At 53.6% G+C, this 12,335-nt stretch overlaps 7 protein-coding genes across 7 annotated transcripts; 3 read left to right on the top strand and 4 right to left on the bottom strand.

Annotated features, from left to right (window-relative positions):
• Positions 1–893: 893 nt before the first annotated feature.
• Positions 894–1,190, top strand: N7459_003701 (uncharacterized protein; the record flags this gene model as incomplete). The annotated part of the gene is made up of 1 exon (XM_056942885.1): positions 894–1,190. The coding sequence occupies one exon, from the start codon at positions 894–896 to the stop codon at positions 1,188–1,190; it is 297 nt and encodes a 98-aa protein (XP_056802768.1).
• Positions 1,191–2,967: 1,777 nt separating this feature from the next.
• Positions 2,968–4,149, bottom strand: N7459_003702 (uncharacterized protein; the record flags this gene model as incomplete). The annotated part of the gene is made up of 2 exons (XM_056942886.1): positions 2,968–3,709; positions 3,974–4,149. The coding sequence occupies 2 exons, from the start codon at positions 4,147–4,149 to the stop codon at positions 2,968–2,970; spliced, it is 918 nt and encodes a 305-aa protein (XP_056802769.1).
• Positions 4,150–4,330: 181 nt separating this feature from the next.
• On the bottom strand, positions 4,331–6,618 carry N7459_003703 (glycerol-3-phosphate dehydrogenase GUT2; the record flags this gene model as incomplete). Its single annotated transcript, XM_056942887.1, has 3 exons — positions 4,331–4,419; positions 4,482–6,070; positions 6,188–6,618. The coding sequence occupies 3 exons, from the start codon at positions 6,616–6,618 to the stop codon at positions 4,331–4,333; spliced, it is 2,109 nt and encodes a 702-aa protein (XP_056802770.1).
• A 1,689-nt stretch (positions 6,619–8,307) lies between these two features.
• Positions 8,308–8,736, top strand: N7459_003704 (uncharacterized protein; the record flags this gene model as incomplete). The annotated part of the gene is given in 3 exon segments (XM_056942888.1): positions 8,308–8,365; positions 8,383–8,513; positions 8,578–8,736. 3 exon segments carry the CDS (start codon positions 8,308–8,310, stop codon positions 8,734–8,736), a joined length of 348 nt encoding a protein of 115 aa, XP_056802771.1.
• Positions 8,737–8,778: 42 nt separating this feature from the next.
• Positions 8,779–9,192, top strand: N7459_003705 (uncharacterized protein; the record flags this gene model as incomplete). The annotated part of the gene is made up of 1 exon (XM_056942889.1): positions 8,779–9,192. One exon carries the CDS (start codon positions 8,779–8,781, stop codon positions 9,190–9,192), a length of 414 nt encoding a protein of 137 aa, XP_056802772.1.
• Positions 9,193–10,339: 1,147 nt separating this feature from the next.
• N7459_003706 (uncharacterized protein) lies at positions 10,340–10,702 on the bottom strand (the record flags this gene model as incomplete). The annotated part of the gene is made up of 1 exon (XM_056942890.1): positions 10,340–10,702. One exon carries the CDS (start codon positions 10,700–10,702, stop codon positions 10,340–10,342), a length of 363 nt encoding a protein of 120 aa, XP_056802773.1.
• A 1,027-nt stretch (positions 10,703–11,729) lies between these two features.
• N7459_003707 (DASH complex subunit DAD2) lies at positions 11,730–12,232 on the bottom strand (the record flags this gene model as incomplete). The annotated part of the gene is made up of 2 exons (XM_056942891.1): positions 11,730–11,971; positions 12,022–12,232. The coding sequence occupies 2 exons, from the start codon at positions 12,230–12,232 to the stop codon at positions 11,730–11,732; spliced, it is 453 nt and encodes a 150-aa protein (XP_056802774.1).
• Between the last annotated feature and the right edge of the window lie 103 nt (positions 12,233–12,335).

Raw genomic sequence — 12,335 nt, forward strand, 5'->3', positions numbered from 1 at the left:
AAAAGCCGTCGACGCCTCGTTCATAAGTGTTGCGGAAGGGCCAACCGGGCGAGTCGAGGAGCCTCACCATCTCCAGTGGAGCAGGAAGATCTCCACTCAACTGAGGCACCGGACTTGTTGGGCTCTTGGGGGGGGGGGAACATGCACCATTCCCAGGCATCGAGGCGGATTCGTCGCGCCTCTAATCTAATGGCCCTAAGCGACCTGTCCCGACCCTGGAACCCTATAGCTTCGCGGCGAATCAACACCCAGCAGACGTGGGCTCGTCTCGATCCTCCCCGGCTAGTTCGATCCTAGCCGGAGCATGTCATTTCTGGTCCGAGAAAACCGTTACGCCAAGGGACGGTGGTAAACGCGGGCGAGCCCGTCCATGGCAAACCACACCCCACCACACCTTTCCGACCCTTAATTATCCCAGGCCATCCTGATGTTCCTCTCCCGGCCTCCCCGTGGCTCTCGCGAGGGCGTCTTTTCTTTTTTCGTCTTGCCCTACGCTTTTATGCTTCCGGCCACTCTCCTTCTCACCCTAATCGTCGGGATGAAGTCCGAGCTGTGCCTGATCTTGTGCAACGGGACCGTCTGGGTTGAATAATCCTGATCTTGCTGCTGCTGGCCTTTTCTTCCGGGCGTCACTCCTACAAATCTCGGGACTACTGGGCCGGGGCCCTCACCCCCCTTTCCCCCTGCTCCACTTTGGCTCCATTCCATGATTGAAAAGACTCGGAATCTCCGTCTGGTCGCATGCAGAATTTCACCTTCTTGTCTACGCTATCTATCCTAATTCTATCGGAACCCTCGGGCGCATCTCCAATCCTCCCTTCCGCCGTCCGCGGCATTCCCTTCACGGTCTCGGAGGATATCCCCCACATTTGGGCCTTCGCGCGCCTCTCGCCATGCCCAACGTGATGAAGGACCCGGCCGGTGTTCGACAGGCCTTGGAACGCGCCCGGAATTGCGAAGATGCCACAGTGGACCCTCAGACTGCCGCCATTCTGGAAACCGCCATCACTGAACTATGGAACCGTATCCAGGCTGAGCCTGACAACTATATTCTCAGCCGCGATGAGTTTGCTCTCTTCAATTATTTTCTCGAGCGCTATCGTGGCTCAGCCGTCGCCCAAAGGGCTGTGGCTCGATTTTGGAATAACTACCACGGCTCTGCAAATGCCGATGCTGGGGGCAAAAAATAGCGGGTGCCACTGCCACTAGATCAACTCTGACAAGGCAGACGAACTGAATGGACAGGTTTTTTTCCCCCACTCAATTTTCCAGGGAAAGGCCAAAGGCGGGCCCATCTGCATCAGGAAGAAATGGCCGTGAGGACTCGTCTGCACTGCACATCTGCAATTGTCTATCGCATGCTAGCGCAAGACAGTCAACAAGCAGTGCGCCTCGCGAGATATTCACCCATGCCAGAAGTCCACATGTCACCACACCGACAGTCCCTCAGCCAGTCACTGCAAAGCGATCGTCGTATTGGTCATAGATTTGCTGGCAGTGGATCAAAGAGCAAATTGTCTGCTGGATCGCCCGGTTCTTCTCTGGCCATAGGAAAGGAGGGGGGAGTGAGCATGATGCAGGCCATTTCGCTTCCAGCGGGAATCGGTGGTCGTATGGGGCATCAGGACATGCTTGGATCCCTGTCTCAGTCGGGACCGCATGCATCAGGCAGGGCATCTCCGCATGCCACACGGTGGCATCTGATTGCAAGAGAACAAGAAAAAAGACTTGAAGGGGGGTGGACAGAGAGACTAGAAGGGCCAGTCAACTTCTTGGAACGAAGCGATGAATTTGTATATAAGCATGGCCGGGTGGGGAGCCCTATGACCCTGGCGTTCAATCGCGGAATTTCCTATTCTAAGAGACGTATGGCGAATCAAGTATCCATGGAGAGCCGCGGTGTGACACAACTGCCTGGCCCCGTCAGCAATTCTCCGACTGGCCCACCACGGTGGGGATAGGATGTACTCGGGCGGTACGGGGCATTGAGGGACAGAGACATCTCTTGAGTTGCTCGGTTGAATGTCTACTGCAATAGGTTGCCCAGGCCAGGGAAAATCATTCCTTGGTATCAACGACTCCGAGCTGCAGCGTAAGAGTCCAGCAAAAGTCGGTGGGCTGAGCTGCAGGTGCCCATCATGATGGAGAGCCGAAGCAGTGCCAGACTGGGATTTCTGTGGACAAAATCAGGATGTCGCCATGTGGAAACAAGCCCTATTGTGGATTGCTACGGACTGAGGAGATCTTATTTCACTTGCAGGGACGTGGTCCAGACCTCCCGCTCGCTCCCAACCCCTAAGTAGTTGGATGTTTCTTCTGTCTTTTCTGTAGACCAGGAGCTCAGGACGAGTGGGCACTATCACTGCGACAATAACAAATGAATAGACAATACTTAGGAGGGGGAATTGTCCGCACACGAAAAACTGCCTCCTGCAACTCCTGCTCTTAGGTTCTGGATAATGGATCGAATAGAGGAATACACACCAACCACACACTAGGAAAGATAAGTCGTCCGCCACTTTTAGGAAGAAAATGATATCCTTGACTTACAACGACCAATGCGAGAAACATGAGGGAAATATTGAAGCTAAACATGATCCGCTGTCTCCAGGTCAGGAACCAGCGGCGACGATTCATGTGGAGCCAGAAAAATCCCGGTAGACCGAAAGAAAACCAGCTGGCAAACAAGGAGCTCTGACAGGACAATAAGCCTTCTGTTTGTTTACCACACTAACGAGCAGAACAATAGTTACTTACTGCAAGGCCAAGCACGTCGTTCAAGACGGGTACTCCTTCTGCAATGACCCCAGACATGACCCACAGAGTAGCATTAATAAAAACCCATAAGCACCGCACAGTGATGGACCGGGTGTGTATGGCATCCGTACCTCGGAATCGGCGGACGTAGATGTACTTGACTGCCACATGAGCATTCACAACTCCTCCGATCAAGATCTGAATTGCATGTCAGCCAGAAACTAGGCCATGAATTCCTCTATACTGCAGGGCATATACCGTTGGAATTGCAATGCCATAAGAGATCCGACGAAAGAGCTGCGCGGCAGAATTCAAGGCTGGTGATGTGACCTCTGGGCCGACATAGACATATATCACAATGGCTACGGCGGTGTATAGTATCATTTCACTGGTCTGCAGCAGGGCTAGCGCTTTAGGAAAGTCATCAATATCCTGCAGCTCGGAAAACAGTGTGAAGAAGGCAACATGGCCAGCATATGCAAAGACAATGTTTGCAACCGCAAGACATGCATCATGCACTATCGGTGCAGGGGTCAAGAACGCCAGTCGCTCTACATTCATCTTGGCCAGAGAAACTCCAGCCATGGGGGTCATAACAGCACCGACAATGCTAATGAAGCCCACCGAGGACAGATGAGAAAGCCTTTCTAGTCGCCGGGGAAGAGTCAACAGGAACGAGACAAGCACACCAATAGCTGCGTAAAGGATGGTACAGTTGGAGTGGTCAGCTAGGACGTTCATCATGATTGAGAAGGTCAAGGCATGGCTTGCCATCACGAACACCAGGAAAACCTGCTGCCCGAAGCCTAGGACCCGCTGGCTGAAATGACCCACCAGCAGTTCTCTTGCGTCCGCCATGCTGTAGATTTGCATGCGTCGATGCTTCAGTTGGCGAAAAATGTATCCGGTGTAGATGGAGATGACACCAACCGCCAGGTTGATCAGAATTCCGCTTGTAAGCCACGTTAGCCACGCCCGTCGTTCAGAAACCAGCATATGAAGTGAGAAGGAAGTTCACGCATACGAAAAAAGACCTAGCGTTCCTAGTGCCTTGGGCAGTGCGAGAATTCCGAGCGAGATCGTCTCCGCGATCATGACTGATGGTTGTCAGGACCAGAACCGTGTGGATATGACGAGTTGGATGACCTACTCATGCTGGTTTGCCTACAGGATAGCTCAGTGTCAAACTCGATCTTCCGGGGCAGAGGTCACATACCACCAGGTCACAGTCCTGTATTGCACGACGGCCTTGCTTTCATCACCGAATGGGTCCTGGTGCCCCGGTGACGCTGGTGCAGACCCAGTTTGTTTGTCATCGAGGGCGTTCAGTCCCATCGTGCCAAGTTCCACTGTTGAGGGATTACCGCCAAGTTTTTGGTCCTGCGGCTCCATGATGAATGGGATGGTAGCTTGGCAGATAGAGGCAAAGTGCGAAGTATCGAGTACACGCAAAGCACCATCTAGGCCGCGCCTGCCGTTCGGTGGGCCGGAATCAGAGTATTGCCGGGATAAAGAAAGCGAAAAGAAACAAGACACTTCTATTTGTACATAACCATTCTATATATTAACACATCTATTTGTTGGCTGGGGACTCCGGGGAGATGAGAGGGCCGGAACTAGGGCTGGCAACGTTTTCACCCTCAAGAATATCGGCTGGTGGGTCTGGGTTGACTGTCAGCATTTGTCTTGAATCTTGGGTGCCGGGGGAGGATGGAGAAACCTACCGGTTCGAGAAAATGACTTGCGTTCCTCAATGTCAAGGTCCTTAGCCCGTCCCTTCTCAACCTCCTGCCGTGATAGGCCAAGGAAACTCTTGGGAAGACCCATGGAAGATAGGTATGAGACCGACTCCTTCCACTCGACATCCTTGCGCTGGTTGTTCCAATTCAACTCCTCGGCCATGAGGTCAATCACGTTCGGCAGCGCTTCCAAAGCAGCCTCGGCATTCAAGAAGGCCAGGCGGGTACGACGGGCAATAACATCAACGGCAGTCTGGGCATACTCGTGGCGGACTGCATAACGGACCTCGCCATCCACGAAGGGGTAAAGGGGCGAGATGCGGCAACCTCGGACGGGGTAGCGGGCGTTAGTCGGGGAAGACAGAGCAGCAACTTGCCAGGCTCGGTCACCATAGGATGTGGTGAGATGCTGAGCCACATCAGTCTCGAGCCCAAAGTGCTGAATTAAGTTGATAAAGAGAGTGTTAGAATAGCCGTGAGCACCAATTAAGCGCACCTGATGGGTCTGGCATGAGCCGTCCAGGGTTGCACCATCAGCCACCAGGCCACTGCCGCCAACTCCACTGATATCCGGGACCGAATGCAACTCCCGGGGCTGCAGATTAAACGAACTGATAGCCTCGTCTACAGCCTCCTCGGCCATCTGGCGGTAGGTGGTCCACTTACCACCAGCACAGGTCAGCAGGCCGGATGGGGAGACGGTAATCAAGTGGTTGCGGACCAGGGCCTGTGAGCTGGTCTTGTTCGGGTCCCGCACCAGAGGACGAATACCCGACCAGGCCGCTAGAACATCGCTGCGGTCGACGGTGATATCTGGAGCCAAGTAGCCACGAATCTCGGAGAGAATCCAGTTGATGTCCTTCTCGGACGGTTCGGGGTGGGGAGTGATCTCAGTGGGGGCATCCGTGGTACCGGCAATGGTGTTCCCATGCCAGGGCAAGAAGAAAATGACACGGCCGTCCGAGGTAGACGGATCAATCAGACCCATGTTTGATGGGCTGTAGTATCCGGGAAGGATGACGTGGACACCGGAGCTGGGAGCTACAATCTCCTTGATTTCCGGTTCATCCATCTTGCGAATGGAGTCGGTGAACGGACCGGTGGCATTGATAATACCCTTGGCCCGAATGGGAAACTCCTCAGCCTCTTGGCCATCACGGCCCGGAATCACGTCCTTCATGCGCGCACCGTTCAGCTTGCCAGAAGCGTCCTTGGTCAGACCGGTGACTTCCATGTGGTTTACAACGGTGCCGCCGTAGAGCGCGGCAGTTGTAGCCAAGGAAACGTTCATGCGGGAATCATTGTGGGCACCATCATAGTACACCATGGCTCCAATCACGTTGTCCCGCTTGAGCATGGGGAAGGCATCAATAGCTTTGCTCTTGGTCAGAAAATAAGAGCTCTCAATGCCTTCCGAGCCAGCCAGGAAATCATAGGCTTTACAACCGGCCCAGAAATAAGGAGCGTGCCACAATTTCTGTAGCGGCACCATGATGGGCAGCCATTGCGAGAGGTGTGGGGCGGTGTTCAAGAAGTATTTGCGCTCACGGAGAGCTTCCTTCACCAATTTATATCTATAATGAGCCGTCGCCCGTCAGCAGATCCCTCCCAAGGACATGGTCAACACAGGCGAGGGTGATGAAGAGGGATGAATGCGCTCCAATAAGGGAGGAAGAGGGAACAAAACTGACTGGTTGTAATCCAATTCCCATACAGCCTTTTCCAGATAGCGCACGCCACCGTGCACCAGCTTGGTACTCTTGCTGCTCGTTCCGGCACTGAAATCGTCTCGTTCCACCACGGCGACCTTCAGACCACGCGTGGCCGCATCCAAGGCGATACCGGAGCCGGTGGCTCCGCCACCGATGACCAGCAGATCGTATGGTTCATCGCTCTGGCTGCGTTTCAGGTCCTGGATCTGTTCGAGACGAGATTTGATGGTTGGGAAGCTGGGCGGGACCAGTTTGCCTTCATGGTAGCCGGGTGGGGGAACGGCGGGAGCTTCCAAGCCGGGGATGTTACGGGGGCGGTAGGAAATGTAGAGAACGCCGGCTCCGGCGGCCGCGGCCGCCGAGGTATAGAGCAACGGTCGCAGGAGCTTACGCGAGTGACGAGCGGCCATTCTCCGAGGAATAGGGGACCCGGTCGGTGGTCAGAAGGAAGGGGAATTGATTATGACGATAGTGATTCCAATTGGGTCGGAGGAATTGATCCCAGGACCAATGGCGCGCTCAATGTGAGATCACGCCCTGGAAGAGATGAGTGTGAGAAGGGATAGAGAGTGAAGAAAAGGCTTGGGGAAGGGAGGAGAGGAGAGGAGAGGAGAAAAGGTCCGGGGGGGGGAAATAATATTGAGTCAAGGGAGACCAGGGCAAGATTAGCGACAGACCGCGTGGTCGGTACACCTTCCATAGCAAACCGGTTCACGGGGGAAGAGTTGTGGTCACCTCGCCGCTGCGTCATTCGAGACTGGGTCTGGGCCAGTAGAGCCAAGCAGTCCGGGAGCAAGCTGGGCAACCGGCACGCATGATTGTCGCTGGGCCCAGTTCTCCCACCAATGACGGGCTCGGGTCTGGTGAGGCTGTCCTTGTCCGGATTTCCACCCCGGACCCATGTGACGTGCAGAGATTTCGGAATCGATGATTATTATGATTATGATTATTTCTCCTGGCATCTGATGACTGAGGTGCGATTGCTCCCCCAAATTCTAATGCTGCCAGGTTCCCCTTACCCAATGGGACCATGCCATGGGTTCTGCTGTGTCCATATATACATGCATGTATATCAGTGAGCCCCAAGAAAACCGACATGGTTGAATATATGCCGAACAACCACAGCGAATAATCCCGAGTGGTTCTCCAGCGGGTCCCCGCAAGGGACACCGTGTCTAACCCCCTATATATAAATCTCTGCGTGCGCAGCTGACTTGCGGCTCGATCCACTCGATCGCGGCCCCAGTTTTCCGAATTTCCAGGTTTTCCAGTTTCTCTTCCATTTTCAGGGGGTTCCCTTCGACGGGATGGGTGGTAATGTATGTACCTTCATGTCTTCCTGCCATACCGGAAATCGTCTCCACGTTCCTTGCAGGGTTGTGGAATGTACCGCGCTGTTCTGTCTCGCCAGAGCAACCACAACGGTGGCTACAGCCATGATTTTCCCATAAGGAGTCTAGCTCCTGCTATGGTATGTATACATATATATATGGATAGGTCGAGTGGGTCGTGGGCGGCATTATTATTATTGCTTATTCTTCGCGCTGTAGTTACCGATGCATCATTCCCTTGTACATAGAGCTATATAACAGTACATTGTAGTTGCTAAATATCATTTGCGTTTGCAGTTGGTACTCCCTGAGGACTATATAGTTATTTGCTCCATGCTTTGGGTAGGCCTACATATGCATGTATGTACATACCGGTCGGTACCTCACCTAACCTAAGTATCTTTGATCGTAGAGGTCGTTAGCGATGTAAGCCTATATATATGGTCAAAGTATGAAGTTCAGCAAGGTCCATCCCCCGGTGCGGAAGAATTCCGGGTGGAAAGTGGCCACGGGGGCGACACTGGGGGGGAAGATTACGGGGTAGCAAACCTGTTAAATTCTGCCCGAGATATTCGAGAGTCGAAGAGGAAACGGAAATGTTCTTCATTCTCCACGTTTGACGGCCAAAGCGCCTATAAAATATGATCTCCATGAAGTCCCTTAGATCCACACCAGGATCGAGCCATGGCTATCGCGACTGAGCTAGCAGTTTTAGAGGGCTGAGCCATCCAGTCCGTAAGGCTGTTTCTGGGCATCGCCACGTTCGTGATGTCTTTGCTCTATGTCGTTCTCAATAGGGCATCGGCTCGCGTCAAGGGCATGAAGGGTCCGGCCTCTGATTAGGAGGCTGGCCTGAATTCGAGTCAATGCCGCTGAACAGTACCGGATTTGGTCCAAACAGTTTCGCTTCGTGTATCAGATCATGCTGGGAAGCCATCCCCGTTGTGGTGGTTAGATCTGCAGCAGCAGCAAAGGTGTTGTTTGGTTAGAACGCCCAAGCCTTCAGTTCGCGACCTGAATTCTATACTTTCCCACTAGCGTCGTAGGAGGAAGACCTGTTTGACGAGATCGCCCAAGTCGAAGAGGAAATCAGCAAGTTCCCGAAGTACGGGCAATCTTCAGGACTACGTCCTGCTCCTACCCCTTAATCCCTTCAGCAGCAACTCCAAGAAGGCTGCTGAGATGCGCATACGCTGAGACAAGTATTTGGGCTCTCTCAATCGGGTCCTGGACACCTGAATGGAGAAGGGCACCTATAGGCAATGCATACAGGCGAATATAATTCTCGGCAAGGAAGCCAAGCTTAACCATGCGGAGTTCACCTCAATCAGTTTGACAATGCCGTTGCGCGGTCTTGATACCGTTACCACCCTCGTGGCATGGAGTGTTGGCCTCCTCTCCCAGCGTCCGGATGTGCAGGAGAAGGCCGGAAAAGCCATCCAGGAGATGATGTATGGTCAAAAGGAGCCGATGTGCTCAGTTGACGATGATCACAAGTGTGTCTATGTCACCGCTCTAGTTAAGGGACGTCTTCGGTACAATTCGTTCCCCCTTCCTGAAAAGATGGGACTGAGCTCTCGCACCCCTCAGATACTTCACGGTCCTTCGTTTGGCTCTTCCCCAGACATCAATCTGAGGGACCATCTACCATGAGATTGTGGTTCCTAAGGGCACCGTTTTCTTTCTGAATGCATGGGCATGCAATCTGGGCGAGTGGTACAACGTCGCATATCTCCTGCACCGGGCTCAGACACTGACAGGTCATCCGAAATACAGACCCAGGTGTGTGTGGACAGACTCAGACGTGTTTCGACCGGAGCGGTGGTTTGAGTAACCGGACGCGCCGCTGTTCACCTACGGCATGGGTTACTGCATGTGCGCAGGCTCGTTGCTGGCCAACTGTGAACCCTACCTGGTCTTCATGCGCATACTCAGCAGCTTCCATATTGAGCCACATGATACCATAGACTGGCACCCGGTTCGCGGCAATTCAGACCCGGCCAGCCGTGTTGATATCCCGCAATAATACAAGGTGCGGTTCGCACCTAGAGATGTGGAAGTACTGAGGGAGACCCTGGAAGAATATCGAGGCAAGCTGGGATCACGAGGAAGATAAGAGAGGGACGTGCCCCAAGAGGACATGACAGTAGCAAAGCACATCGCAGGAAATTGGGTACGGTGGGAAAGAGGAAACAAAACGACTTGGCCCTTACACACGGGCTCGGGACGGGAAGCGAGATCAAACCACTCAAACGGGTGGAGCATCGACGGGGATCCCCACTGTTTTATACCCATCCATGGATGCTACAGTAGGTAGCCAGTTACGAGGAATGAATAACAATGACACCAAAGCTACCGACTCTGATCAGCTCGGGCCAATCGGGGCTCCACCGAGCTTCTTTCATAGGTACATAAATGCCTATAGTTATTAATCTACATTCTGCATGAATCGTCTGAGAAAATCAACAAGCCAAAGCAGACTGGTGAGGTCTGCGCAAACATTCTGGTCCGGTGTATCATGAGGCCATCCAATCCTCGCAACGCCAATATGTCAGTGTACACAAGTCAAGAAGCACAAAAAGAAAGAAAGGGTATAGGCGATCATCAAGATCAAAGTCCAATTTCGAGGTCAAATCCAACAGTCCAGATTCCAAATTCTTTGCACAGACGCCTGGTTTTCCGGGATATGCAATGTGTCGCTGAGAGCAGATAGAAGGGTGAACGGGGCGCAATGATCTGCCCTCGAGGGTCGAAGAGTAAGTCGAAGGAGGCATTAAAAAAAAGGCCAAGGGTTTGAACCTTAAGAGGTGGTCAACCGTCGTTTCAGATCTCGCACTGGGTCGAAGCAGCTAGCATAGTCGCGCAGCTCGTCTTGGAGATGATCGGAGAGGGTGGAATTGGAGGCATGGCTCCTCAGGGAAGAGAGAGATGTCTGGGAGGACGAGGCTGAAAGACTGCGAGCCGAGGGAGTCTCCGCGGTCGAGTCCAAGGTGGAGGAACGCGAGTGAGCGGCCGTAGATTCTCGGGCCTTCTGGGATGCCCGTTCAATCTCTGGTGATGGTCGGTCCAACTCAGCAAGCCGGCAGGATTGCGAGCAGTAAGGGGCGCCGAGGGTTTGTCGGTCACAGACCAGACAAAAATCCAGAGACCATTCAGTAGACATGGTGATGGCCGTGATGCGAGGAGGAAGGAGGAAAGCACTGGAGCAGGGAGAGAAGGAGTGAAGAAGTTGTGTAGCTAAAAACGAGCACAGCGATCACCTTGATCACCTCATAGGGCTCCACTAGCCCGGAGTGTCCCCATCATGCCACACCTGGGTTTCGAAGGCAAATATACCTCCCGTATCCCGTCAATGCAGTAGGGACACGACTGCGGGGGCGCGCTCATACACAGAGATTATGGCGTGGTTCGGGCGCTTAAGGCAAAAAAGAAAAAGCGGGCCTTGAGCGAATTATGCAGGCGCCTCGAATAGGCAACCTGCCCCACTGGCAACCTGCGATACTTCTGCATTATACTGCATGACTGAGGGACTAGCAAGTACCGGGCAAGTGCCTAGCGACCTACTTGCCTGCGTGCCTGCGTGCCTCACGGGCCTGTCATCTGCGCACATGGGGTCTGAGCGTATGCCCCCCCCCCCCCCCCACTATTTGTACTGTATATATATGGTCACAGAATACATGTACGTACATAGTGGGTGGGAGTCGGGATGCTGACTGGTAGACTCTGGTGGAGAACCTTGGAAGAAAAGATTATTCCCTGTGCAGATAAGTCCTTAGTGGCAGATCTCCAAAACCTTGCCCGATTGCTCCAGTTCCATGCACACTTGCCCCCTTTTCTCCTTGATAAGCCCACCTGCCCTCTGTGTATACGCTATCTACCAGAACTGTAGAGTGACAGGGTCACGAGAGAAATACTATGCTCAATGCGGGGGAGGGAGGGTGCGTCGGGAGTGCTTTGCCCCATGAGGAGCTGGTGGATCATCCTGGGCATCGTGCCCTGATCTTGCTCGGACCATGTCGAGGTCCGGGCCTATAGGCGTGCCCATGAGGTAAATTGAAGACCGTCAGTGCAGGAGTTGTCGTGGTCGTAAGTCGGGCGCACGTAACAGGTACAAAGGCGGAATAAATTCGGGATCATCGAAGAAATCACCAAAAGTGAGGGAGTGAGAGAATTGGGGAAGTCACCCAGCTTCATTCGCCAGTCTTCTCACGCCGGTCGGCGGGGATGCGAACCAAGGTGGCTGGCAAATGACTCTCGTTGGGGGAGATCTCCAATTCCTCGGCTCCCGTGGTATCTTGGAGCCCACTGGCTTTTTCTGCGGTAGCGGGGTTAGCGAGCGCATTTTTCCTGATAAGCATCACTCGGAGCTTACTGGAGGCGAGACTAATGGCGCGGAGGACATTTTCCCAATTCGAGAGAACGCATGCAACCGCTGGTTCCAGTCAGCGAGGTTAATGGCAGACTACGAGAGTTTGGAACCACCTTCGGTGCCATCTTTCAACGTGGCAATCTTGCTCTCGAGCGCCTGCATTTGCATAGCTAATGTCCCGCTCAATTCGCGGAGCTGTCGAAGGTTCTCGAGCTCGGCTTTTTTCGCGGCAATGCGCGTCGAGAGGGCCGACGAAGGCTGGGCAGCTGGCTGACGAAGCCCTGCACCGGGAAGCATGGAGGTTGGTCGCGACGAGTACGCCATTGCGCGCGGGCGGCGGGGGGAGAGAAGATAGCAAGAGAGTGTGGCGCGTGCTGAAACTGAATTGCGGCCCCCGAACATCAAGGGAAAGTATGTATGAGGTCAC

Source organism: Penicillium hispanicum (genome assembly GCF_028827665.1).
Source record: "Penicillium hispanicum strain IBT 35686 chromosome Unknown utg000003l_segment0_segment0, whole genome shotgun sequence".
NCBI lineage: Eukaryota > Fungi > Ascomycota > Eurotiomycetes > Eurotiales > Aspergillaceae > Penicillium > Penicillium hispanicum.